The 24,201-nt window shown below is 35.9% G+C and overlaps 1 protein-coding gene across 1 annotated transcript in view; it reads right to left on the bottom strand.

Annotated features, from left to right (window-relative positions):
• The window catches only part of LOC107089396 (GRB2-associated-binding protein 1-like), a 22,625-nt gene extending 19,987 nt beyond the window's left edge, over positions 1–2,638 (bottom strand). The window contains exon 1 of the mRNA XM_015382154.1: positions 2,151–2,638. Within this exon, the coding sequence (XP_015237640.1) occupies positions 2,151–2,225 (75 nt within the window). The 5' untranslated portion in view covers positions 2,226–2,638. The remainder of the gene's footprint in view (positions 1–2,150) is intronic.
• Positions 2,639–24,201: the final 21,563 nt, after the last annotated feature.

Raw genomic sequence — 24,201 nt, 5'->3', positions numbered from 1 at the left:
AAAAAAAAAAAAAAAGGTCAAACGTAATATTATCTTTAAAAATGTCCCTTTAATGTAGCAGTGAAAAAATCCAAATCAGGCACCAACCTCAATGATATCAGCAGCTAACTTTGGTTATTTTTATATATTCCCTGAACACTTTATTTCTGTTTTCCATTCTCTTTAAATTTCTTTATTTTGGTGCACAGTATGCTCCTAGCAGGGGAATTTAAAACTTGCAGGTAATTTTCTTCAGATTAGGGATGGAAAGCTTGACAAATAGTACAAAACAGACTTTATCAATAAGCAAAACAGAAAGCAAACACTTTCAGATTTTAAACTGAGATCCAAACATTGATATATACTGTTTATTTATATACATATTTAGATTTATTGTGGTGTTTTGTTTTCCCACACCCCAAGTTAAAATATGCCATTCAGCAATGTAGGACTTTGCTGTCTAGAGCAGTGAATGGATGAGTGAAACATATTAATACCCATCCAAGAATTACCTCAAAATACTGGTTTTTATACTCCCTAAGTATCCCTAAGATTGCCCTAAGAGAAGTATTAATTTTGAGGACTACTTTGCCCATAGCTGTTGATATAAGAAGTGAAAATTAATAGTATTTTATAAGGTATTAGCATTATTTTTTGTATGACATTTTGGTTTCTTTTAATCTCGTGGGCGTGTCGGGCACTTTTGAAAATGTTGTTAAAGTTATACAATTTACCCCGTCTCCTCTTGGTGTTTCTGTTTGGGGCTGCATATTTTCCAAATCTGCTAAATCTCCAAGAGAGGCCCCCTTTTTTTAAGCAGGCCCAGCTGAGAGCGATTAGTTTATTACATAACACACAGGCTCTCACACACAGATGTTTCAACAGAGCAGGCAGTATAACTAAAGGTACACAGTGAGAACTTTAACCATTTTCTTAACACAACGACGCATGAATGGTGCTGCTGCCATTATAATGTGTCTTTGATCACGTGTTGACATTGGAAACACAGCTGGACAGTCTTTGTTTATGCACACACCAGACTGTATATACCATCATGTGAATGTTTGTTTTAAGCCCTTTCTATCTTTTTATCTTTGTTTTGCCCTCATGAACTAAATTTCCTACGGATAGTGAATGAAATGTTAAGATGGAGCCCTCCTTACAAACTTTTCTGTCAGTATGTGTAATTTTGAAATATGCCATGTGATTTATGGCTTATTATAGTCCACTGGGTATTAAAGAAAACATTTCAGCTGTAAAAGTCATTTTTATTTTGTGCATCAATCGTTCGATCTCAATAAAATCTATTACAAATATATTGTTTTTATAAAAGCGCTATTCCTCTCAGACCATCCCTATAAACAAACTGTCTAAGGAAGGAAGTCATATGACAATAGAAGAGGAAGAGAAAGTTCAATGAATGAATGAAAGAGAAAGAATTTTAGGGTTATGGAAAAAAAAAACTACTGCTGCTTTCTCTGGCAACACAAAGATTATGAGAAAACATGGATGGGAGAAAGGAGATTAGCTCAACTCACTGGTAAGGCATTTCAGAAATGTGGGGTGTGTGTAAAGCTGCTGCTGCTGCTTTAAGGAAAGTGAGTCCAGCTGCTGTCCGACAAAAGCAGCCTGTGGAAATTTAGACATGTTATTTCTAAACACTATATGTGTCGACGTAAGTTTTACCGATAAAAAATGGAAGATGCTCCAAGCTTTTCGTCTAACTCATGTCAGTAAGCCAGGTTGTTATCAACTTGTGTAATAAAAAGTCACTCCAGGCTTTTCTTCTAAATCCTAAGATATATCTCAAGCATTATACCTGTGGATGAGAAAATATTAGAAAAAAAAGGGGAATGTTTGTAAAAAAGTGTTGATTTGTTTGGTAGATCAACTTTTGACCTTGCTTTATTGATGATACACAGACTAAAGTAAAGTTAAAGCATAGTAAAACATTGATGATTGCTTTCCTGCAGCTGACAGCTGTGCTCAATGTTTAATTACTTTACAGCTAAGAGTTTAGGAAATGACTCCTTGTGTCAACAGTGATGACATACATATAGCCACAGAATTTAATTAAGAAGACTCTCAGGAGATCAAGCATGACAATGAGACCAACCCAGATTAGAGACACAATTTAAAGTTTTTATCTTTTTAAAGAAAAGGTTACTTACATATCGTCGCAGCTTCTTCTCTGGAGGTGATTTTCGTAGCCAACCATCACACACCACGTCCCCCTCTCCACTCATCCTGATGTTTTCCTGATCAATTAATCAATTAGCTGGCTCTCCACACACCAAGTCAGGTTTCAAAGCAATCAAGGGCTTTTAATTAAGATTCCTGGTAGCCAGATTCTTGGCTAAAAGTGTCAATTATTTATAATTGCAAGCTTAATTCAAAGAACTGTGATTAGTTTCCTCCATCAGGGCTTCAGTGCAGTCCAGTGTCAGAAGAGATCATCAAAAGGTTTCCAAAATGCCAGGAATACCAAGAAGCTTGCTGTTCTTTTTCCAATACAATCCAGCTGCATTCATAACATCTCAGCTCATCCCTATATGGCAGAGCTGAGTGTAACTGTCGATGGCCAAGTAAGAGAATCACACCTCCTCCTGAGCCGGTTTCAACTTCCCAGCAGAGTTATTTCCCCCCTCCTCTCCCGGGTGCTTGATAACCAACACAATGCCTGAGCTCGGACATTCCTTCCCTGCTGCCTTATTTTTCCACTCCTCCTCTTCTTCCTCACTCCTCCCATTCTGTCCCTGCTCGGCTAAACAGGAAACTCCCCCTGTGGATCTGCATGCATATATGAGAAAGGGGTTTTCTTCTACTAAAACATACAATGGGTGTTTTTCACCTCCCTAAAAAGTAATAACAATGTAAATATCAATAAAAGATTAAGTCCTGAAATGTTTAAGAGTTTTACAATATGCAAAAAGTATTAAATACCAGCAGATATTTGCCACGGTATCTTTGTGTTTGATTCCCTTTCTTATGTAAGCTTCCTGTTTTTTTTAAGTAGTTCCTTCGTTCTTTATTTGGTTTCTTCAGATCATGTAATTTTCTGTTAGCTTGGTCATTTAGAGATTATTTTACACATTCTTTTCTTTATGCTCTTGTCACTTTGTTTCTCCTTAATAGTAGTGATTTCAAAGCCTCATGATTCAATTAAGCAAGTAGACTCCAGTTTTGAAGCACCTGCCGCAGTGCCATTTTTCCTTAAATGGTATTAGGACTAAGGTGCACATTATTTCATAGCTTGTTTGTTCCATAATAATAATGTATAAATGCATGTGGCATGTTCATGCAGCAGGGACATTATGTAAAAAAACATAAACATACAGTCAGAAAACAAGGAACATGATAATGACTAAATAAAATTAAAATTAAACATTAGGGGAGCATAAACATCTATCTATCTATCTATCTATCTGTCTGTCTGTCTGTCTGTCTGTCTGTCTGTCTGTCTGTCTGTCTGTCTGTCTGTCTGTCAATAATTGTAAAAATGTATCATGATATTAAGAACGAATAGAAGAAGAATAATAAAAAGGAATTGTGATTCAGTTAGGTATTACATAAAAAAAAATAGATAATTATTTTGTTTTATTTTCCCTTGAGATTTTCTCAGTTTTTCAGTTCACGAATTATGTCTTAATTTCATTTTAGACAGTCTTTTTTGGTTTAAACTTTATTGTAAACATTTTTTTTTTTTTTTTTTTCATTTTAGACAGTCTTTTTTGGTTTAAACTTTATTGTAAACATTTTTTTTTTTTTACAATCTGTACTCAAATTCTGAGCTTTTCAAAGTTTTAACTCCCAGTTTTGGGGTTTTGTACCTCTATTATCAGAATTTTGTTAAGAATTTAGAATCAGATTTGTCTAGTTTGCTGCACATTAGCCTAAAGTGGACAAGCTGGTTTTAAAACAGGCTCTGTTTCCCTTTGCTTTTATTAGCTGATTTGGACAATGCATGGCCCTGAAATTATATTTTTAGAAAGCAGAACTTAACTGCATACAGAGGGAAGTCTGTTGCACCCTCTAGTGGCCCAATACATAAACAACTTCAGCAAATGATGAAAGAACCTTTTCTAGATAACGCCTTTGAGTTTTTTCCCGAGCTTTTCTTATATCTATATAAGCAGACCCAATGTAACACCAGAGTTTTTGCAGTAACTTAAGACAATCAGGAAGCAAAACAGATTCGGAATCTAATCAGCAGCTAACCTGAGAAGAGAGCAAATGAAAAGGTGAATCAACATTTTTTATTTTTTTTTTTCAAGGAGATCATCAAATAGTAGGAAAACACTCAGGTAAAGGACTGGCAACATGCTCTTTTTGAACTCAACTGATGATGCAGGATTGAATGCAGGTAAGAAGCGCCTGCCCCATGAGTCACCTTGCCCCACGAGGACCCCTGGTGGAGATCTAACAGAACAGGGAAACACCAAATCCCAACAATCCTCTTCGTCCCTGTCTTCGTCATTTGTGACCATAATTTCTCCTAACTCTATATCACACCACTTTGCACTAACTTATATTATTATTGTAATGCTAATATCCTTTTATTAATACATTAATACTTGAAAAATAACAATAACAAGACAGGAAATCCATCTTGCCTAAAGCTATTAACATCTACAAGTAATTGAAAAAATGAATTACATCCACATTTAATTTCCCTTTGGGATTAATAAAGCATTTTTAAATTGAACTGATTAGCAACAATGATAAACATTATATACTTCTGTTAAAGCTCAAATAAAACAAAAACAGCAGGAAAGCGCTAAAGACATGAAGAAAGTGAGTCCTTTGCTTGTATTTCTATTGACCTGGTAGAAGTAGCTCGATATAAATGGCACAAGAAAACAGGCTGTGCATTCATTTCTAACTTTGAACACAGACTCTCCTGTTATATTTTCTTTTGTAATAAGCAAATATATACTTTATCTGCTTAGACTATGGAATTGAATTTAATTATAATTGATAAAGCAGATTAATTACTCATATAATGCTGATCGGCCGGCTTGAAGTCTGGGATGTGATGATAGAGCCATTTAGTATTTGCTAACCTGCTGTTACCATAATGCTCTGTCTAGCTTTGTTCCTGTCTTGACTACCTCTTGTCACGTTGACCTTTGCCCTTAAAAAAAAAGAAAAAAAGTCATTTTCTGAATTGGTTGGAAACTTTATATGCTCCATCCATCTCTTTCTCCTTTCTTCTGTGCATCTTTGCTATCATTCCCATTTCTTTTGTTCTGTTTTCATATTAAGCAGGGCAGATTATATCTCCCCTTAATGTGGCTACAGTGGCTAGCCACCTGCAGCTGTGGGCAGTGGTTCTCATGATGCTGCGTTTAATTATTCTTTTTTTTTTTTAACTGGGAGGGGCTGTTTGCATGTTCCCTCGCTTTCTTGCATGCACTCCATTAGACTTGTGCTTAGGGCCACCTGGAAATCGGAAGGCAAATTTAAATTGATTTGCTTACAGAAAGGGATGTGGTAAAATGAATAGCAAAGCCCAAATGTGCACACACTTGTTTATTTTGTAACTAATACTAATAAACAGCTGGACAGAAATACATGTCAGAAAGCATGCAAATCATTCTTTGTAACCAATCTGATTTTAACCTCTTTATGGGGTGTAATTGTTTCCTGGAATTATTTAACTTGTAACTTCAGTAATCTTGATTGAATGAAATGCCCTTTGAAGCAAGCAAGAGATAAATGAAATTTATGAATGCATTTTATATATATATATATATATATATATATATATATATATATATGGGATAGTCTTTTTTAATACAGTAGGTATAAGCATTTACTTTGATAGCACCGTCTATGAAAGCTTGAACTACTTTAAATGAAAGACAGTTTAACTCCTTTGTAAGCCATGCTGGTAAACAGCACATTATTCGTCAAGGACTCTGTTGTTCCTGCATACCTAAACCCTTACACGTTTTTCTCCATTGTACAAGCATAGTGTGCTGCCTATTTACAAGACCAAGCTCCTTCATTGCTATGGCGATTGAAATCAACATCATCCTCGTTCTTATTCTTCTGTTCTTCATTCCATACCAGGGATTTCAGCATTCACTGCAGAAGCATTCAACATCCACAATAACAAACGTTAGTCACTCTCACTGCCTTTCCTAACAAATGTTCACCATGGAGCTGATCGGTCCCTTTGGCTACAGCCTAAACTTAGCTGGGACAAACAAAACCAAATAAAGCAGAGAGAAATATGCCTATTACTGGCAGAATTAGTTATCAGGTTGGCTTGAAAGTACATTTTATGTCAGGAAAAAGGAATTTGTCTGAAAAGCTATGTTTGTTTGCTTTAAGTTTCCCTACACTGTGGTTTTACCAGTTCTGTTCATGCACAGAGGAAGATAATCTACTGAATGTAAAATCTAGCAGAAGATTGGTTTTCTGATTTATTTATCGAATTGTTTTAACTGACCTCAACTTTAACTGTATTAAGTTAAAATACAAAATTGTATTGTTTTCTAAAATCTACTCACACAAATATTATTTGTAAACCTTATTTTCCTTGGAAATCAGTTTAGAAAAGTCATTCTTTTGAAACTCTCTCTGTACAAATATAATAATTATAATTTGAATTTATGATTACAATACAATAGAAATAATAAAATCATGTATCTTTATCTGATCAGTGAACATAAAAAAAAAATAAATTTTTGTCTTTTTATTTGTGTTTAATATAAATAATTTTGAAATTTTTAATTGTTAGTTTTTGGACAAAAAACTGAATTTTTTTTTGGTATTTAAAAAAGAACATATAAAGCAAAAAAAAACAAAACATAACCATTAGTTTAATCAGGTGCCCACGTTAGGCACCTGGTTAGGGCATTGTGCTTGGCATCCGGAGGTTCTGAGTTTAAACCCCACTCCCACAGACTGCCACTCTGGTTCCCTGAGCAAAGAGTTCATTTCATGCTCTGTACCTGTGATAAAAACACTGGAAAAATGAAAAAAAAATTAATTAAAATAAATAAAACAAAAAATATGTTCCAATTCTGTCTGTCTATCTTATTACAAATAGTTGAAAAACGTAAAACATGATGGTGGCTTCTTTAGTTGATAGATAACCTAGTTACAAGCAGGTAGGTTGATGTCAGACACATTTTATTTGTTAAAACTTTCTGTGAAAGTCTCGACAAAGAAGAGGGAAAAAAGTTTGGAACATGCATCTCATTGACTAAATGGAAACAGCTAGGATTTTATCAAGACATACAGACAACAGAGAGAGATGAGTAGCTGAATAGAGAGTTATACATATAAAACTAGACAATTACTGAAACTATCCCATTAGAAAACTGACTTAAGAAACAATTGTTATATTATTGAAAAAAAACTTAATGAAATGTAGAAACCGGTTAGCAGTAACTAAACTGATCACCATGGCCAAAGGCAACCAGACAACCAAATCATAATAGATTGAGATAAAGGAGAATGAGTTTAGCCTATTTTAGGCTTTTTTAGTCCACAAAATTGCAACAAATTATGTAATTTACACACCCATGCTTCTCTGTGCAACTTCAGCATGGCCTAAATTTAACTACGCAGACAGTTGGTAGAGAAAAAACATGGTGTATGAGCAACAGCTTATGGCGAGTAAGTGTTCAGAGACATCCCATTGTTTAACCATGGTTTCAGGTTTTTTACTAATCCAAATGACACAAATATTCAATCTTTTGTCTCCAACTGTCCATGCAACTACCCAGTCGTGATCCCTCACTGGTCTCCAATGGTGCTACAGACAATACCTCTTCTTCAGTATTCAAGCACTTACCTCATCTTCAGGTTCACCTGCAGTCAGTAAACAATGTCAGCATCTCATCTCCATTAAAACTTATTATTTCACAAACACACAAGATATGAATTCCAGCAGCTGCCAATTCAACATCCAAGATCTGATCCAGGCCTCCATAGCCTTCAGCATGAACTACAGCTACAGCAATATTAGGGATCATCATCTTCATGACACTCGTCGTAATCATCATCATCATCGTCTTTGTCGTTGTTGTCGTCATCATCATAAAATTGGCTAATCGGAAATGTTGCTGTATTTATGAAATACTAGAGACATTTTAGCTGTCATATCTTATCTAATTTCAAGAGTTTATAAAACATAAAAAGCTAAAATATGCTGTGTCACTGGCTCGTTGGCTTTCCTGCCCTCAAAACACAAATAAGATAATTTGCCTGTTGAAATAAATAATCAAAAAGAATAATAAAGTGTTTGTTTCCCTGTATGCAAAAAGCTACACCGAATATTCTCCAGCTGCCAAACAAACACTCCCCTTGAGGTTTTAAAGTACTTTGTATTGGATCAGATATCAGGTAATGGCAATTTGTGGCTCTGCAGCACACCAAGAGAATAGTCTAAAACTAACACTTCTAATAAGGTGGGTGTTATTCAAATAATTATGACATATGCTGTTTATGTGTTTTGTTTTAGAGTAAACTTAAAACAGGTTATACAGAACAATAGAATTCTTAAGATCTTATGCGTTATGTAATGGAAAAGTGTGAAGACATTTAGAATGTCTTGATTAATATTTAAAATCTTAGAAATAGCAATGGTTAACTATTTCAAAATGTAAACATTCAAATTGGATATTTCAAACTCCTTACATTTTTATACCTTTAAATATTTTTTACTTAATTTCAAAAGGTTTTCTCTTAAAACTTAAACAAGTATTTATTTAAAGGTGGTATTTTGCAAATAAATAAAAGTGAAGATGTTACTGCAAGTATGGTTTTATCAGATAGAGCTCTGGTCCTCAGGAGCTACTCTCCTTCATCTTTTAACTGCTAAACTGTTATCTTCATCTAAGCCTTCAACTTGTATGCTAGATCTAGTTCCAACCAAGTTATTTAAGGAAGTATTCCCTTTAATCTCGTCCTGCATTTTAGATGTGATTAATCCATCTCCTTTACAGGGATATGTACCTAAAGCTTTTAAGGTAGCTGGAATTAAACATTTACTTAAAAAAAACTGTCTCTTGACCCAAATGACTTGGTCAATTATAGACCTATATCCAATCTTCTTTTCTTATCTAAAACTCTTGAGAAAGTAGTTGCCAAACAAGTGTGAGACCACTTACACCATAATTAACTTTTTGAAGAGTTTCAGTCTCGCTTTAGAGCTCATAATAGCACTGAAACCGCTCTGGTGAAAGTGGTATCTGTACTCGTCCTGTTAGATCTCAGTGCTGCATTTGACAGTTGATCATAATATTCTTTTAGAAAAACTTGAATATTTTGTAGAAATTAAAGGAACATTGCTAGACTAGTTTAAATCTTATCTATCTGTTAAATTTTAGTTTGTTCACCTTAATGACAAATCTCCCTCATGCTAAAGAATTACCAGGGGAGAACCACAGGGATCAGTGCTAGGACCAATTCTCTTTACTTTATACGTGCTCCCAATTGGTAGAATTATTAGACAGCATGGGATTAATTTTCACTGTTATGCTGATGATACCCAGCTATATCTGTCTATAAATCCAGATGAAGCTAACCCATTACATAGATTACAGGAATGTCTTGAAGACATAAAAACCTGGATGACTCTTAACTTTCTGCTCTCAAATGCAGACAAAACAGAAGTTATAGTATTTAGACCAAAGTCTTTGAAAAAGAAGCTGATTAGTCAGTCACTTCATTTGGATGGGATTGAACTGATTTCAGATAATAAAGTAAAAAAATCTTAGTGTTATTTTTGATTAGAACCTGTCATTTAACCTGTCAAAGACATTTTTAGAATTTCCTCATTTCATCTGCGCAATATTACAAAAATCAAATATTTGCAATATTGCAAGACTTCTATTAATGTGGCAGAAACTTTAGGAGGTCTATTTATTCGGGTCAGGTTCCAAAGAACCTGGGTCAAAAAGCTCAGAGCTAGATGGTTGTTTTTTTTACAGACTACCAATATAAATACCATAGTTTGTTTGTGATACTTTAATGAACTGGATAACAGTAAGTTAGAATTAGATTGTAGTTCACACAAATACACTGTGTTTTACTTAATTTAGTGGTAAATTGATAGCCTGATAAACCAGACTAGATGGGAGGGAAATGAAATGTGTAATTTAGTCTGGCCCCGATGAATGAGACATCGAAAGATTGTTGATGAGAACAACCCGCTGTTTTTCAAACCATGTCTGTGCCTATTGGCCAATGCTCTGACCAAAAAGCGCAACTGACTGTGACGTAGTAAGCGCGACAGAAAGCTGGTGGGGGAGTGTAAACAAATAGCCTGGCGGTAAAACGGCGAATACGCCCTTCTTAAAAATGAATGAGCATAGAGCCTCTTCCTGCTAATGTTTAAACGAAACCCCCAAGTCTAATCCCTCCAAAACTGAGTCAAAAATGTCCATCAGAGCCAGCAGTCCTTCACACACGACTATGCCGAGAGGGCCGCTGCAGACGGGCTGCGGTTAGCCCTAGCCCTTACGCATTAAATCGATAAATGGACCATATAATGACGCTTTAACGTATAATATTCTCGCCTCAAATGATCTTAAAACGTACTTTTATTTAACAAAAGCAACAGAAAGAGAACTTTTAGCTTTCAATGGAACGTCCATTGAAAGAAGCTGCTGTCACAGTGCATGCTATACTGTTGTGCTTTCTCCAGCATTGTGCAGCTTGGTCGTCACACCCTTAAAACCCCGCCCACTTTGCATCCAGACATTCAAAACACATCTCTGCATTGTGATTGGCCCACCATATTTAGGGAAAGGGGCATTGATCGAGGCTAGGCCAACTTTCAGGCAAAAATGATTTTGGCCGCTGGCGGCGTGGGCTAGTTTACTAGGCTAGTAAATTGATTCAATTTGATCGTCTTAAATGGAGACTTTCTAAAATTATTTTCCATAAAGTTTTTTTTATTTTTTTTATTTTGCATAATACTACATCAATATTAACCTGGGATAAGGCAGATTGATATGCGTTGTTCAATTTTAATTCTACACAGTATCCACCTGGAAAGACTACTGTGGAAAAGTGTTCGCGAAGGGACAGACATTCAGAACAATTCTTCGAGCTGATTGGATGAATCACCATGTGTCACCTGCCTCCTTGTCAAGCTTTTAATCAATTATAGCAGCTGTGGCAACCGTAATACAGCACATTCTTGATTTGTTTTCCAACACTCAGAGGTAACTGATATATCAAATTCTTACCAAATCTGCTCAGACGGACTCCTCGAAGGCACAATTAACATTCTTTTGCTCATTTTTCCAAAATAAATATTATTCCAGTTAAAACTGGAACAGTGATGTTTTTGGTGCTTCAGCCTTTCAGTTCTATTTGCTGTCATACACATCCCTGCATTTCATTGGTCAGAAACATTTCTATATAAATCTTAATGCATCTACTGGCTTCTGGCCAGATGTTGAAACTTAATGGAGTTTGCGAATTCAAAAATTGTCTGAAAATGTACCTTGTTTGCAAGGTAACATCAATATAAATCACGTTCAAAATATCAGTTGAACTGACTTTTATGTTTATGCTTCCTCTAGATGAAATACTTGTCCTGGTCTAATGGCTCCTTTCCTCCCCATCTTTCCATCACCAATTCTCTTAACAAGTTTCTACATTACCACCATCATCCTGAGCCTTGCTGTCTGCATCTTCCTCTTCTAAAATGGTCTCCAAGAGTGTCAGCAAACTATCTTTAGGATCAAGAAGTCATTCGGACAGCTTCAACTGCACTGTTGTCACAGTCAAACGTATTTGCTGCTAATAGGATGAATTTTGGCTTATTACTAGTGGGGTTGTTATAAGTTCAGTTGGTATGGAGAGACATTTTTTCATGTCTTGACATGTGTCAATCAATACCTTGCTGTTGCCCATCTCTTTACCTACTTGTCCATGAAAGATGGAATGGGGGTCAGGATAGAAATTCTCTGTAGAGGACTGTACTCTTGTTATTTAGGTAATGTATTGTATTACTGTTTTCAGTGCATGCTTAAAAATACCTAAGCAAACTTAGTCACTACTTTACTGCTGTGGAGTCCAAATACCTCTTGAATTTAAAAAGTGCAAGGAGCACTGGTTATATACACTACATGAAAAAAAAAAAAAAACTTTAACATATGGAACATGCTTTAACAGACTCATATCTGAGCTGGGAACATGGTCATTTATACAGTGCAATCATAAAAAAATATAAAAAAAAACATCAGTAAAATGGTTATACTAGCCATTTTTCTACAACTTTACTCTTTGATAATTGCAACAGCTAGGTAATGACTGACACATGTCAAGAACTTTACTCGTTGATAATTAGGTAAGAAATTTGATTTATATTGAGCTTTAGTTCTAACCTACTTTTAAACCATTTGCTTAAAGAAATGAGCCATTTAAAAATAAATGACATAGACTAAAATATTCAGCATGCAAACTTCCAACACCAACTGGCACACTGATTTACGTCATGCCAAATAATTTAAGTTTGGGTCTTGACAACAACCTCTGACTTTGACACGCAGTTGGGTGATTGAAAATAAGACCTACTGACAAGGTAGGTGCTTTATCAAGTTGGGATGCATATTTTTTCTTTTCAGATTTGTGCTCTATTTGCAAACATGATATATACTTTAGTGGTTTCTCTTTCATTTCTCTAATGAGTAAACACTGACAATAATCACGATTTTATAATTATTAACAATTTTATCAACAGATTTTTTTGCACATCTTTTACACATGAAGATTCAACAGAAAATTATATTACTATCTGTCTTAATATTGTTTTCTATATCCTACAGATACGTATCTGGAAAGCATTCTGGTTTTGGAACTACAGTTTCTTGTGACTGCAGAGATTTCTCCTTTTGGCAGTGCTTAAGCACTACACAGAATAACTGTACTATTACTGACACAAATTACTTTTTCTAGACATGATGGTAAATAATTCATCTTACAATGGCTTCTTCATTCCTGCAAACCTTTCATCAGGCGACTCTTCCTTTTATACATATTGCCTCATTACAAGACCAAGCTTCTACATCTTTATTGCCATTGACATCAACATCATCCTCGTTGTGTTCCCTCTATGTCTTTTTATCCTTTACCTTGGAGTTCGTCAGTGGCTGCAGAGGCGCTCAGCTTCCTTAAAAGAAGCAGGAATGAGTCATTCTGACTGCTTCACATACCATATGGTCACCATGGAGCTAATGGGCGTCTGCGGCTACCTCCTGAACTTAGCTGGTATCTGCACAGGTCATTTAAAAATTATAAACATTGGAGATTATTTTACATGCATAACTTGGTATGGACAAGTGTTCTTTCATATTCTGACATGTCTGGAACGCTACGTGGCTGTTGTACATCCCATTGTGTATTTAAGATTAAAAAACGAACGCGGGATTAGAATCAGAAATCTCAGCATCTGCTGTGCCTGGTTACTCAGCTTAGTTGGGATGAGCCTGATGATGACGACATCTTTCTGTTACATTGTAAATTTTTGTATCTTGATATCCTCTTTAATGACAATCTTCTTCTGCAGCCTTTCTGTACTCTGGGTTCTGATTCATCCAAAACCAGGAGAACGAGGTGAGGGCAGGGGAAGGGTTGACCGAACAAAACAAAAGGCTTTCTACATGATTGTGACCATACTGGGAGTTCTGTCTGTGAGATTTGCTTGGAACTTTGTTTGGGAGATAACATTTCTGTCGGGCAGACGAAGTGATTGTGTCTTAATGGCTATCTGTGTCTGGTTTAATGTGCCCAGCTGCTTGGTTTTACCACTTTTATTTTTACACAGAGCAGGAAAATTCATTGGCTGTGGTAATGACAGCCAATCAGAAAAAGAGAAAGATTTAAAAAGCGAGAAGACTTCAGATTCATTAAATTAATAATTGAAATTGACATTTCAAAATCTATGCAATTTATTTTGGTTTTCTGACCAATGAAAAGCAACACAATGTGAAAATCCTGAATAAGTCTCTCAAAATTCATTTGTCACTTTACTGCCTAAAGATAATTTGTCATCTCTTTTAAACAGTCTCTTAATGTTCTTGCTCCCATCTACAGCTGGCTTAGTAAAAGGATAAGACCAGAGAAACATTACAAGGAAAAGCAATGCTACACCTACGGGCTGTTCTTTTAGTTGAACTCCCCAATTTCTTTCTGCTAAGAGGAAAGCAACCACCGGCAGTCGAAAAGAGGCAGATAAGCTAATAAGTCCATTCAGCAGAAGCCTAAGCTGAGACAAGACAGTGAATTTATGAACTGGGTTGATCCAACTGGGCCGGGGTGAGTTTTTAATTCAGTTCAACACCACAGTCTTGCACTCTCTGCAGGTGGGAAAATCTATTTATTCCTGGAAAGGGCGCTGCTTCAGTGTGTGTAAACGTGTAGAAGAAATAGTCAAAGTGCTTGTATACTTTTAGCTTTTTCTACGATTTATTGTGGAAATAAGTCACAAATTTAGGGTATGAATAACTATGTTTCAGAGCAAAAAGTGACTTTTTGCTACCTGTAACACAATCTTAGATGTTGAAAATGATGTTATTTGTTTGTAATCAAAATCGGATAACATTAAATAGTTTTACTTTTAGGCTATGAAATATTCTTACCAATCAACACGACCAGCTCAGGTCTAAAAATAGAAATACTTCATCAAACCTGTGCATCATCCAAACAAAGTCAACATTTTGGGGGTCATTTAATGGCCATATTTGAAACTAGTAAGTAAAAATATTTTAAAACTTTGATTACTTTCTTCCATGGTTGCTGTCTTTGTATCCATTTTGTTTCCCTCATTGGGGCACCAATAGCTCTGGAATAATTTCAGAAGGGTTCTTTGGTATTTTGAGTACATTTGGGCTCAGTATACCAAACAAATTTTAACTGGGGTTTTGTTCTTACAAAGACAGTTTCAAAATGATGAATGTTAAGTCATTGTGTGGATGTAACCTTGGACTCGATCCAAATACCTCAAATTGTAGCTCCTACCTCCTGTTCCTAGCTCCTGTCTCTTCCCTTTCACGTGGTTCTTTGTAAGAACAACTTTCAGGGTAAGTACTGTAAGGCCTTTTGAAATACTGCCACATGGCCTACAGCCTTACATACATCATTGTATAACAAGAACACAAGAAAGATAAAGACAATGATGGTAGTAAAGTTAGGACTACAGCCTATCAGAAAATAACAGTAAAAGGATAAGTTGCAAACAGCTAAAGTTCCCTGTTTAGAATGCAAAAAATATGATGATTGCACAGCAAGGAATTCGTTTATTTTTGTCAAGCTCTCTAAGGTGGGCTCTGCCAATACATCCTGTGCTGTTTAGTTCCTAGTAGCTAAAACAACAGGAGGTCCCTGCTGCATTGGCGCTGAAAACATATTGCTGCCTCGTCCTTTCTCCTTCCTATCAGCATGAATCCGATGGCACTTAATATGGCGACAGGGTATGCATGGTTTAATTATCCTTACAAATTTGAGTTATTTGGATTGAGCCAGAACAGAGCTTAAACAATTTGAGTGACTTTGGTGAGTGACTCATAAAGCCTTGTGTCTGTAAAAACAATTAAAATTCCTCTCAGTAGTTTGTTTTAATCTCTGCCAACCCAGTAGTTTCTTCATCTCCTACGTACTCCAGGTGTCTCCAAACTGCTTATTAACTTACCTTTCTTACAGTACATTAAACTGATTAATCTGTAAAGTACAAATATTGCTTTGTTTTATTTATTTAGCATTTAGTAGATGTTTTTTTTTCATGTGATCCCCTTGAAACTATTATTTTGTATTTGCTACAGATTAAGTTTCCTTTTAGCTTAAGATTTTCCTTTTGCTATGTCAATGGTCCATATTCTGTTTGGGATCTGCTGTTTCCTGTTTAATGACAACCCGACTAATTGTTATCTTAAGCATTTACATAATAAAAGATCGATTTTCTGCTATATGTATGGAAAGTCTTTATTACATTAAACAAAATTAGGAATAATTTTGCTTCAGGGGCTGTTAGTGGGGCTGACTATACCTACCTAGACTGGTTATCTCTTTGAGACTAGCAGTCTAATTTAGAAGAGAACCCTGTTGACTCAAAACATCAGTTAATTAAAATCTAGGTTAAACTCCTGATTGAGGGTATTTCTGCAAAGATTTTTTTGTCATGACCTCTTATTGTATTACTCCCACAATCCAAAGATATGAATATCATTTTTAATTCAATAAAAGGAATAAAAGTAAGGCAAAGTACCATGAAAAACTCCTGCCTTCTCAGCAAGCAAAAAAACTGCACCGCAATTCAGCCTTAATATTTATCAAAGCAGAGCCATTTTTGTATTTATCTAGCTGAACACATTGTGTTAGTAATTAATAACTTTTTAAATAAGATGTTGGGGCACAACGTATTTTCTCCTGGATCTTCAGTGGTTGTAATATTTTTTGCTTTCCATGTTATCGACACTTCCTACCAAAATGGGCTTTAACAAATACAGAGCATCAAGAAAATTTGAATGCAGAAATGAACTGTAAAAACAAATAAACCACATGTTTAATTTGCAACATTCAACAACCCAACGCCTTCAGTTGATCTACTGGGAAACATAAACACATGCACGAAGGTTCTGCCAAACTGGACTTTTAATTCCTTTTGGTTAACAGCTGTAATTGCATTTGCATTTAGTAGAAGAAAGAAAGACCAGGCTCAATACTACAGAAGAGGTGGGTTACAAACCATTTTCTTTGCAGTGATACGTGACTTGAACTTTTTAATTTAAATGATAATATTTATCCTAAATGTTCACTGATTCTGTTCATGTGTAATCTAATAAATATATTATACAAGTAATGTTAGAGCACCCCGACTGCATAAACAAATCAAAGAGGGGAACTTCCATTTTTCAGGGGGGCACATTTTCTTAATAGGTTTTTAGTCTTTGGCTTAAAAATGTCTCTATGACTGCTCCTACAGCGCTAAGAGAGTAAAATCTATCTATGGACAAACCAAAATAAAAAAAATCCTGTTAAACAAAAATTGTGTAATGCTTTGTCCATTCTCTTTTCTCAAAATTTGAAAATCAGTCTAAACACAAACACAGATAAACATGAGCACTGGTCTCAGGCTGAAGTAATCATTCACTAGTAGAACTACTGCAGCACTACCTGGTAATGTAAGGTTTTCCCCATTACCATCAATTATTGCATCAGAAAGAGAGGTGAGTGAGGTAACTAGTTACATTTGCTCAGTTTCATTTAGCTGAGAAACTTTTTGAAAAAACATTACTTTTAGTAGTTCTAAAACATTGTACTTTGTACATTGTATTTGCTTTTACATCAGTAAAAAATGTATAAAGTATCACTACTCTTACTTGTGCAAAGTGTCTTGCTGCTCCATCCATTGTGTGTAACTTCACTTAATGAAAACAAGTTTGTTTTAAAGAAATATGCAACATTAAGAGAAACACTTTCTATTTTTTTTTGTGCTCAAGGCTTTATGGGTAAATGTTATATAGATTGGAAAATTCTATTCTTACAAACTATAATTTGATTCAGCAAATGTTATTAATAAAGTATATATATATTTTGAAGAATGTTCCTTTTACCTTTTTTTTCTATTATTGTATAATCACTGTGTGTTTCAGTTTACTTCAATCTTATTTTTTCACACATCATTTGTATATCACTTAATATTTTGCTTGAATTTACATAATCTGATCAAATATTAAAACAGTTATGGTCATGAGTAGTAAGTAAATCAGTTACATAGTGCTTGAGTAGCCTTTTTACCGAATAGTATTTTACTGTTACTTGAGTATTTTCTTTAAAGGCTACTTTTTAAGTGGTCACTTTTTAAGGCTTCTGCCAAACTCCAGCGAGTGTGCCTTTATTCAGACTCGTTATTTAAAGGCTTAACGGTCCACTCGCCCTACCCACTACAGCTTTTGGAATGACACTCAATGTGGAAGACCCTCCGCTGGAAAGTGAAACAAAGGCTTAGTGCTCAGATTAGGACTAAGGGGCCGGTTTGGGATTGGGCCTGTGTCAAAACACATCAGGAATCTGAAGCTCTCTGATATGGGAGTTGTAGTCCCTGATACCGGAATTTATAGTTCTCAGCCATTTAATTTATTTGTATTTGATGAGCTATGCTTAACTACGTTCATTCAGTGCATTTAGGTTTTGTTCATGAACCAATCATTTTTTTTTTCCCGTTTTATGGATCCACGTACAGTAGCCATTCAAAATTTCCCAATTTCCTTGATGGGCCCTTGGCTGATCCCCTATAATTCATTTCTAAACATTAATCTTTGTACTAATGCTGCGTTCACACCGGACGCAGCAAGAGCAGCAAAATCGCGTCTGCTGCTTCATTTTTGCTGCTTGTACCAGTTTAGTTCTGACGCACAGCTGAAGCAGCTTTGCTGCTCTCGCTGCGCGGTCCAAAAGTGTGTCTGACGCGCGTTGGGCGGAGCTACTCTATCCTTTCTCTGCCTTGCAGCTATATTTCCTGTGATCAGTGGGAATAAAGTAGTTTTAATATGTTTTTAAGTGAGAAAGTCCACCTGAAAACATAATCACTGCAGTCAGTTCATCCAGATTACAATCCTGCCTTCCAATACTATTTCTGTCAGAGCCGCTCAGACCCCCACATACCAACGGTGCGCCGACAGAAGGAATCCCTTCAACAGCAGCTTCTGGCCGGGTCGCCTCCTCGCGGTTCACCGCGGCAGCTGGTAGGTGTTTTTCATCTATATAATCCGAACTGCAGGCACCAGAATAGTAAAAGCGAACATATTCTGCCGGCAGATTTCTGCATTTTAAGTTAATTTATGCATAAATAAACAGTTTCAGAGGAGCTCTGTATCATCAGCGATGTGTCTCTCTCTGCCAGCTCCCAGATCAGCTTCTCTGATTGGTTGATGCGGCGCGTCGAGCAGCAAAAGTTACATTTTTCCATCTTGAGCAGCAGCGCGTTTGCGGCACGTTACGCGCGTCAGATGCTTAAACGCTCTGCGCCTGCTGCTCAAAACGCGCTGCGGGACCTTTTACTGCGCCTTGACGGGCGTCAACTATTGACTTTGCATGTAAACTCGCTGCTTCTGCCGCGCCTGCTGCGTCCGGTGTGAACGTAGCATAAAGTATTCTTTCGGTCACGATTTGTTGACATTAAGATCTAAAGAGCTGTGCCTTCTCCTGGTCAGACCCTGTAATTCAGTGAAAGGATAGAGTCAGAGTGAAAAACTATGCCCAGGAGAAGAAGCAGGTAACTCCAGTGGCTGGAAGTTGGAGGGGATTTTGCTCGGAGTTGCAGGGAAGTGTAAGAGGTGAAAATATGCAGTGGGTGATAATAAATGAACTGGGGATAAGAAAGCAACTTTGATGCTAAATCTGAATTATTTCTTTATGTTTCAGATATGTTGGGAAACAACTCTTCATTCTTTAACGATTCATTCAGTCTCCAAAGCTCTTCCCGAAACACCTCATTCCCATTCTTCATGGAATGCTTCCTCATCAGACCAAATTCTTTCATCTTCACTGCATTCAGTATTACCTTTGCTTCTGCTATGCTCCCTTTCTGCCTTCTCATCCTCTACCATGGTTTCCAACACTGGCAGCAAACGTTCTCCACCTCCTCAGCATCAATGAGACACTCCGATTGCTTCACATACAACCTGGTCATCATGGAGCTATTTGGTGTCCTTGGGTGTATAATCTCATGTGTTGGTATTTACATGAAGGATTTAAAAGTTTTGGCTTTGGGGCTGATTCCTGCATGTTTACTCTTGCTTGGAGATGCTTTTTTCAATGTTCTGACATGTGTGGAGCGTTACCTGGCAGTTGTCCATCCCGTTATCTATTTGAGCTCAAAGAGTAAAAGAGGCATCATAATCAGAAATATGTGCATTGGATGTGGCTGGTTGCTCAGCATGTTAGGGATGGGTTTACTGATGGTGGAAAACGTATTCAGTATCGTGGATTTATACCTGCTAATTTCAGCCATAATTATTGTCTCGTTCTGCAGCTTTTCTGTTCTGTGTGTTCTGATTCGTCCAGCTCCAGGGCACCAGAATGGAGACAAGGAGAAGGGCGACCAGTTGAAGAAGAGGGCATTTTATACTATTATGGCCATACTGGGAATGTTAGTGTTGAGGTTCACTTTGGGTGTAACCAGATCAATATATTTTGTGTCAGATACAGGTACAAATGATTACTGTGTTGTAATGGTAAGTAGCTTTTGGTTTTATATGCCCAGCAGTTTTGTCTTACCTCTTCTATTTCTGCATAGAAAGGGGACATTTTCGTGTTTTAAAAGTATCAAGCAGGAGAAACCAAAAGCAGAAGAAAAGCCAATTAAGTGAAATTACTTTTATTAGTCCAAATTCTATATATCTTTGAACTTTAAACTAGGTTGTCGAAATGACAAATCTTCAATTAGAAAATGTCAAGTTTACTGCTTGTATGAAAGATAATTCCGACCCAATTTATTAAAACACTGTACTACTTGGTATTCTGCGCAAATAAACAGAGATGGAACATCGTGTCTTATACATACTGACAAGTAGTACATGTGTCAATAACTATCACTTAGATTAAAAAATGGAACTGCTAAAATAGCCAAAAAAGGAAATATTTACTCACTGTTGATGAGAATATGATTATGTTACAGTGGAATTCCAGTTGAAGTTTCCAACTACTAGTTTGCAAATTTCAACTTCTGAACACAACTTGAATACAGCATTTAATCTCTTTTTAACTGAATTTAGAGAGACATACAGATTTATTTATTTAGTATACAAAGTTGTAAACAAAAAGAAATTTCTTTAACAACAGCTCTTCAGACAATTTCATTCTTTAAAGTGCAGCCTTAAAAAAAAGTAAAAAAATACATAAAAACAGTAAAATAAACTTATGACAGTATATTTACATTTCTAACATTTTTAGAACCAAGTTAGTTCATCCAATATTCAAAACCCTTCCATTTAAATGTGGCTCACAACGAACTTGGAAAAGTTATTATTAAAATTATTATTATATGGTCAAACAGTCTGGTTACAATCTTTGTTCTCCGAAAATATATAGTATCCCCTGCTTTCCTAGACAGTTAGTAACTCATTTAGACCTTGCAGAGACAACAGAGTAGTACAGATAGCAGACGAATGGAGGTTTTCTATGATGTTGTTTTCTATGATGTTGTTTTCTATGATGTTGGAGAACATGATGTTCTTTAAGTTAGTTCTATAAGAAAGTTTTGACAAAAACTGCTGTTAATTAAACAAAATAAAAGCTGTAATGCAAAATCCTACTGTTTTGTGCTTAGAAATGTTATTTATTTTTTTGTTTTTTTATCATACATATAAAATCGTTCTTAAAGGAGACACAACCTGGTGCTTTGCTTATATAACCATCTAAATTTTTCTTTAAATTCATATTTATATTTTTTTCTTACAGAAAAAAAAATTATTCTCTCAAGGGTACACACAAGATTAGAACCTGACCTATTTCCATGAGCCATCATGTGGATGTAGCAATAGCAATATTAACAGTTTGCTATGATTTCTTTAATTTTCTGGTCTCTTACACAATAAGCGAGGTGGGCAACTCTTCTGGTCATGCAGTGGTCAACTGAGGTAAAACAATTTTAGCAACCAAGAAAAAATATGCTGCAATTGAAATTTTTATTATAGTTCAGGTAGCAAACCATGAATGTTAAAGCTTATGGTGATTGGTTCAAAAAGTCTAAGCCTTAAGTGGCAAACACAGGCAGAATATGTGCGTTTTGTGCTATGTTTGATTGCTCTAACAGAATTTATAAGCTTGAAACGTGGTGGAAAAGATATGATTGCAAGACTTGATCGAGTCCACCCGAAGACAAAAAAAGAAGAAATATGATTGCAAAACATTATTCATTTTAAACAATTTTCCCACAGAAAACAAAGATCTAGCAGTAAAAGAGGGACTAAAAGTTTCTTGAACACATTTTTTATATTCAGTATCATGAAACCATCTCAAATTACAATGTGGTCGATGTGTTTTCATATATAACTGCAATAATGCCTGTCTGGCCATTCTGGTGTCAAAACACAACTTGACAACTTGTTAGAGGCTGTTGAATTAGGGCAGTTATGCTGATCAACTTTTCTCATTGAATTCCAATATTACTTTACAGGCACTTACTGTTTTCATATAACAGTTCTATTTGTGAATTGTGGGTTAAATGCTGTTTTGACAGCATCTTTGTCATCCTTGTTTGTTAATACCATGGCATGCATACCAGAGAAAGGCAGTTCTTTCAGTTTCTGTCCTGGTTATGAAAGTAATCCAAATACAAAAATCAAATCATCAACTTTCCAACCTATGAAATGGCCCAAATTGTAGTTTTCTTCATTGCTTTCTGCTATCTTTAAATGGTGCTTGGTAGGCAAAGATATTGGTGTACCCACAATGCATTACATTTTTATTTTATTTATTTTATTTTACCTTTATTTTACCAGGAAGTCCCTTGAGATAAAATCTCTTTTTCGAGGCAGACCTGGCCAAGAGGCAGCAGTACAATAAGACATATAAAAACACATAAAAACAACATAATAAAATCAATCATAAACTAGACTTTAGAATAACAGTTACAATTCTCTGTGCAAGCGGTTTTCAATGGTGATTTAAAATGCTGTAGCGGAATAAGAGTCTGTAATTGCAGGGAGTTTTGAATATTGCTGCATAGGAAAATGATGACATGGCCCTAGATGTGCAATACTATATTGTATGTTAAAAGCTACACAAGCAGCACACTTACAGACACCTTGCAGGTGTTTCTCTGATTTTTAGGATCCCCATTGTTGGTCAAAGTGACAGGAAAGGGAGGGGGTGGTAAAGTTAGCATCCTTCTAGCATTGACATCAAAACAGAAAGAGGACAAAATTGGGCTTTGTGGAGAGCATTCTCTAGTGAAGTCTGCACCCTTGTGGGCACACATGAAAAAGCAAGGCCACGCTCACACTCTGGTTTCAATTAAATTAAAAACATTTCCATATGATGACATATTTTATTGTATATTTTGAAAAAGTAATGGCTCTGGCAAAACCAATGTATGGATTTATGTGTGAAGCTTATAGGGCAGAACCAAATATCGGTGTTCATATAGCTTTAGGAACAAGGGACATGATCAATGCAGCAGTTGTGTAACCTATTAATGATACATGCTAGATTACAGGAAGATTTTTATTTCATTTGTAAGCATGCCAGCCTCTCAGCAGTGCTGGCATACATTTTGTCATCCAGAAAGGTTTGTATAACGTTTGTATAAAATACTAAAACATAGGAAACAGTTAAATAAATTATATAACTGTATGTACTGTAGGTCAAATAATCTGTGTGTGTCTTAAAGAATCAGTTGCAGTTTTACTTAGTAGCCTGCAATGGTAACAAAGGTACAGCACGTGTCAAGCAGGTGTCCAGAAGGTGTCAATGTAGTGATGGTTAGATGCAAATGCACCTCTTTAATGCCTGAGCATTAAAATTGGTTCTTTTGTTTAGATATGACAGTTCATTGCACAAATGCTTAATTTAGCCTGCAAGAAATAAACGGCATAATTTGAATTAAAAGTCCATTTAACATGCATTTGAGCTGAATCCCAACCTAAACATTAACCCCAAGCACTGACCCCTCCTTTGCACATTCCTGCGAGGGTCTGTCATATTAAGGACCATCCCAAAGTCCATAGTGGGTAGGGCAAGTGGAACATCCAGCCGTTAAAATGTGAGTCAGCATCAGTTAAGGCTCGCTGGAATTTGGCAAGAGGTGTAACGGCAACTTAATGGCGGAGGAAACGCTGGTATTCAAATGTAAATTCCACTCATTTGCTGCATCTTCATCACACTGATAGAAAACCAGAAGTTAGAAAAAAAGAAAATATGTCATTACTGTATTTTCAAAAGGGAAGGTCCTCTTTGATATCATTTTATTTAACTGTATACATTTGTTTTTTAGAAAGGGGCAAATGTTTGATTTATGTCACCCTGCGCCACTTCACTAAAGCCACGCAAATGGAGCGTCACTGTGTTGCCGTAGCAACAACTGCTTTCCTTTTTCATTAAAGGGAAGATGCCGTCCCATTCACGTTTATTCACCCCCACCTTCAGTCCTTTGTGCACAAAGATGTTATCTTATACTTTTTAGAGTATTCACCTTTAAGCAGTTTGTAAGCTAATATTAAATTTTTTTTTAACTGGCTATTGATTTAAACA

This window comes from Cyprinodon variegatus, unplaced genomic scaffold, assembly GCF_000732505.1.
Source record: "Cyprinodon variegatus isolate N-32 unplaced genomic scaffold, C_variegatus-1.0 Scaffold251, whole genome shotgun sequence".
Taxonomy (NCBI): Eukaryota; Metazoa; Chordata; class Actinopteri; order Cyprinodontiformes; family Cyprinodontidae; genus Cyprinodon; species Cyprinodon variegatus.
This window is presented reverse-complemented; position numbering and strand designations above follow the sequence as displayed.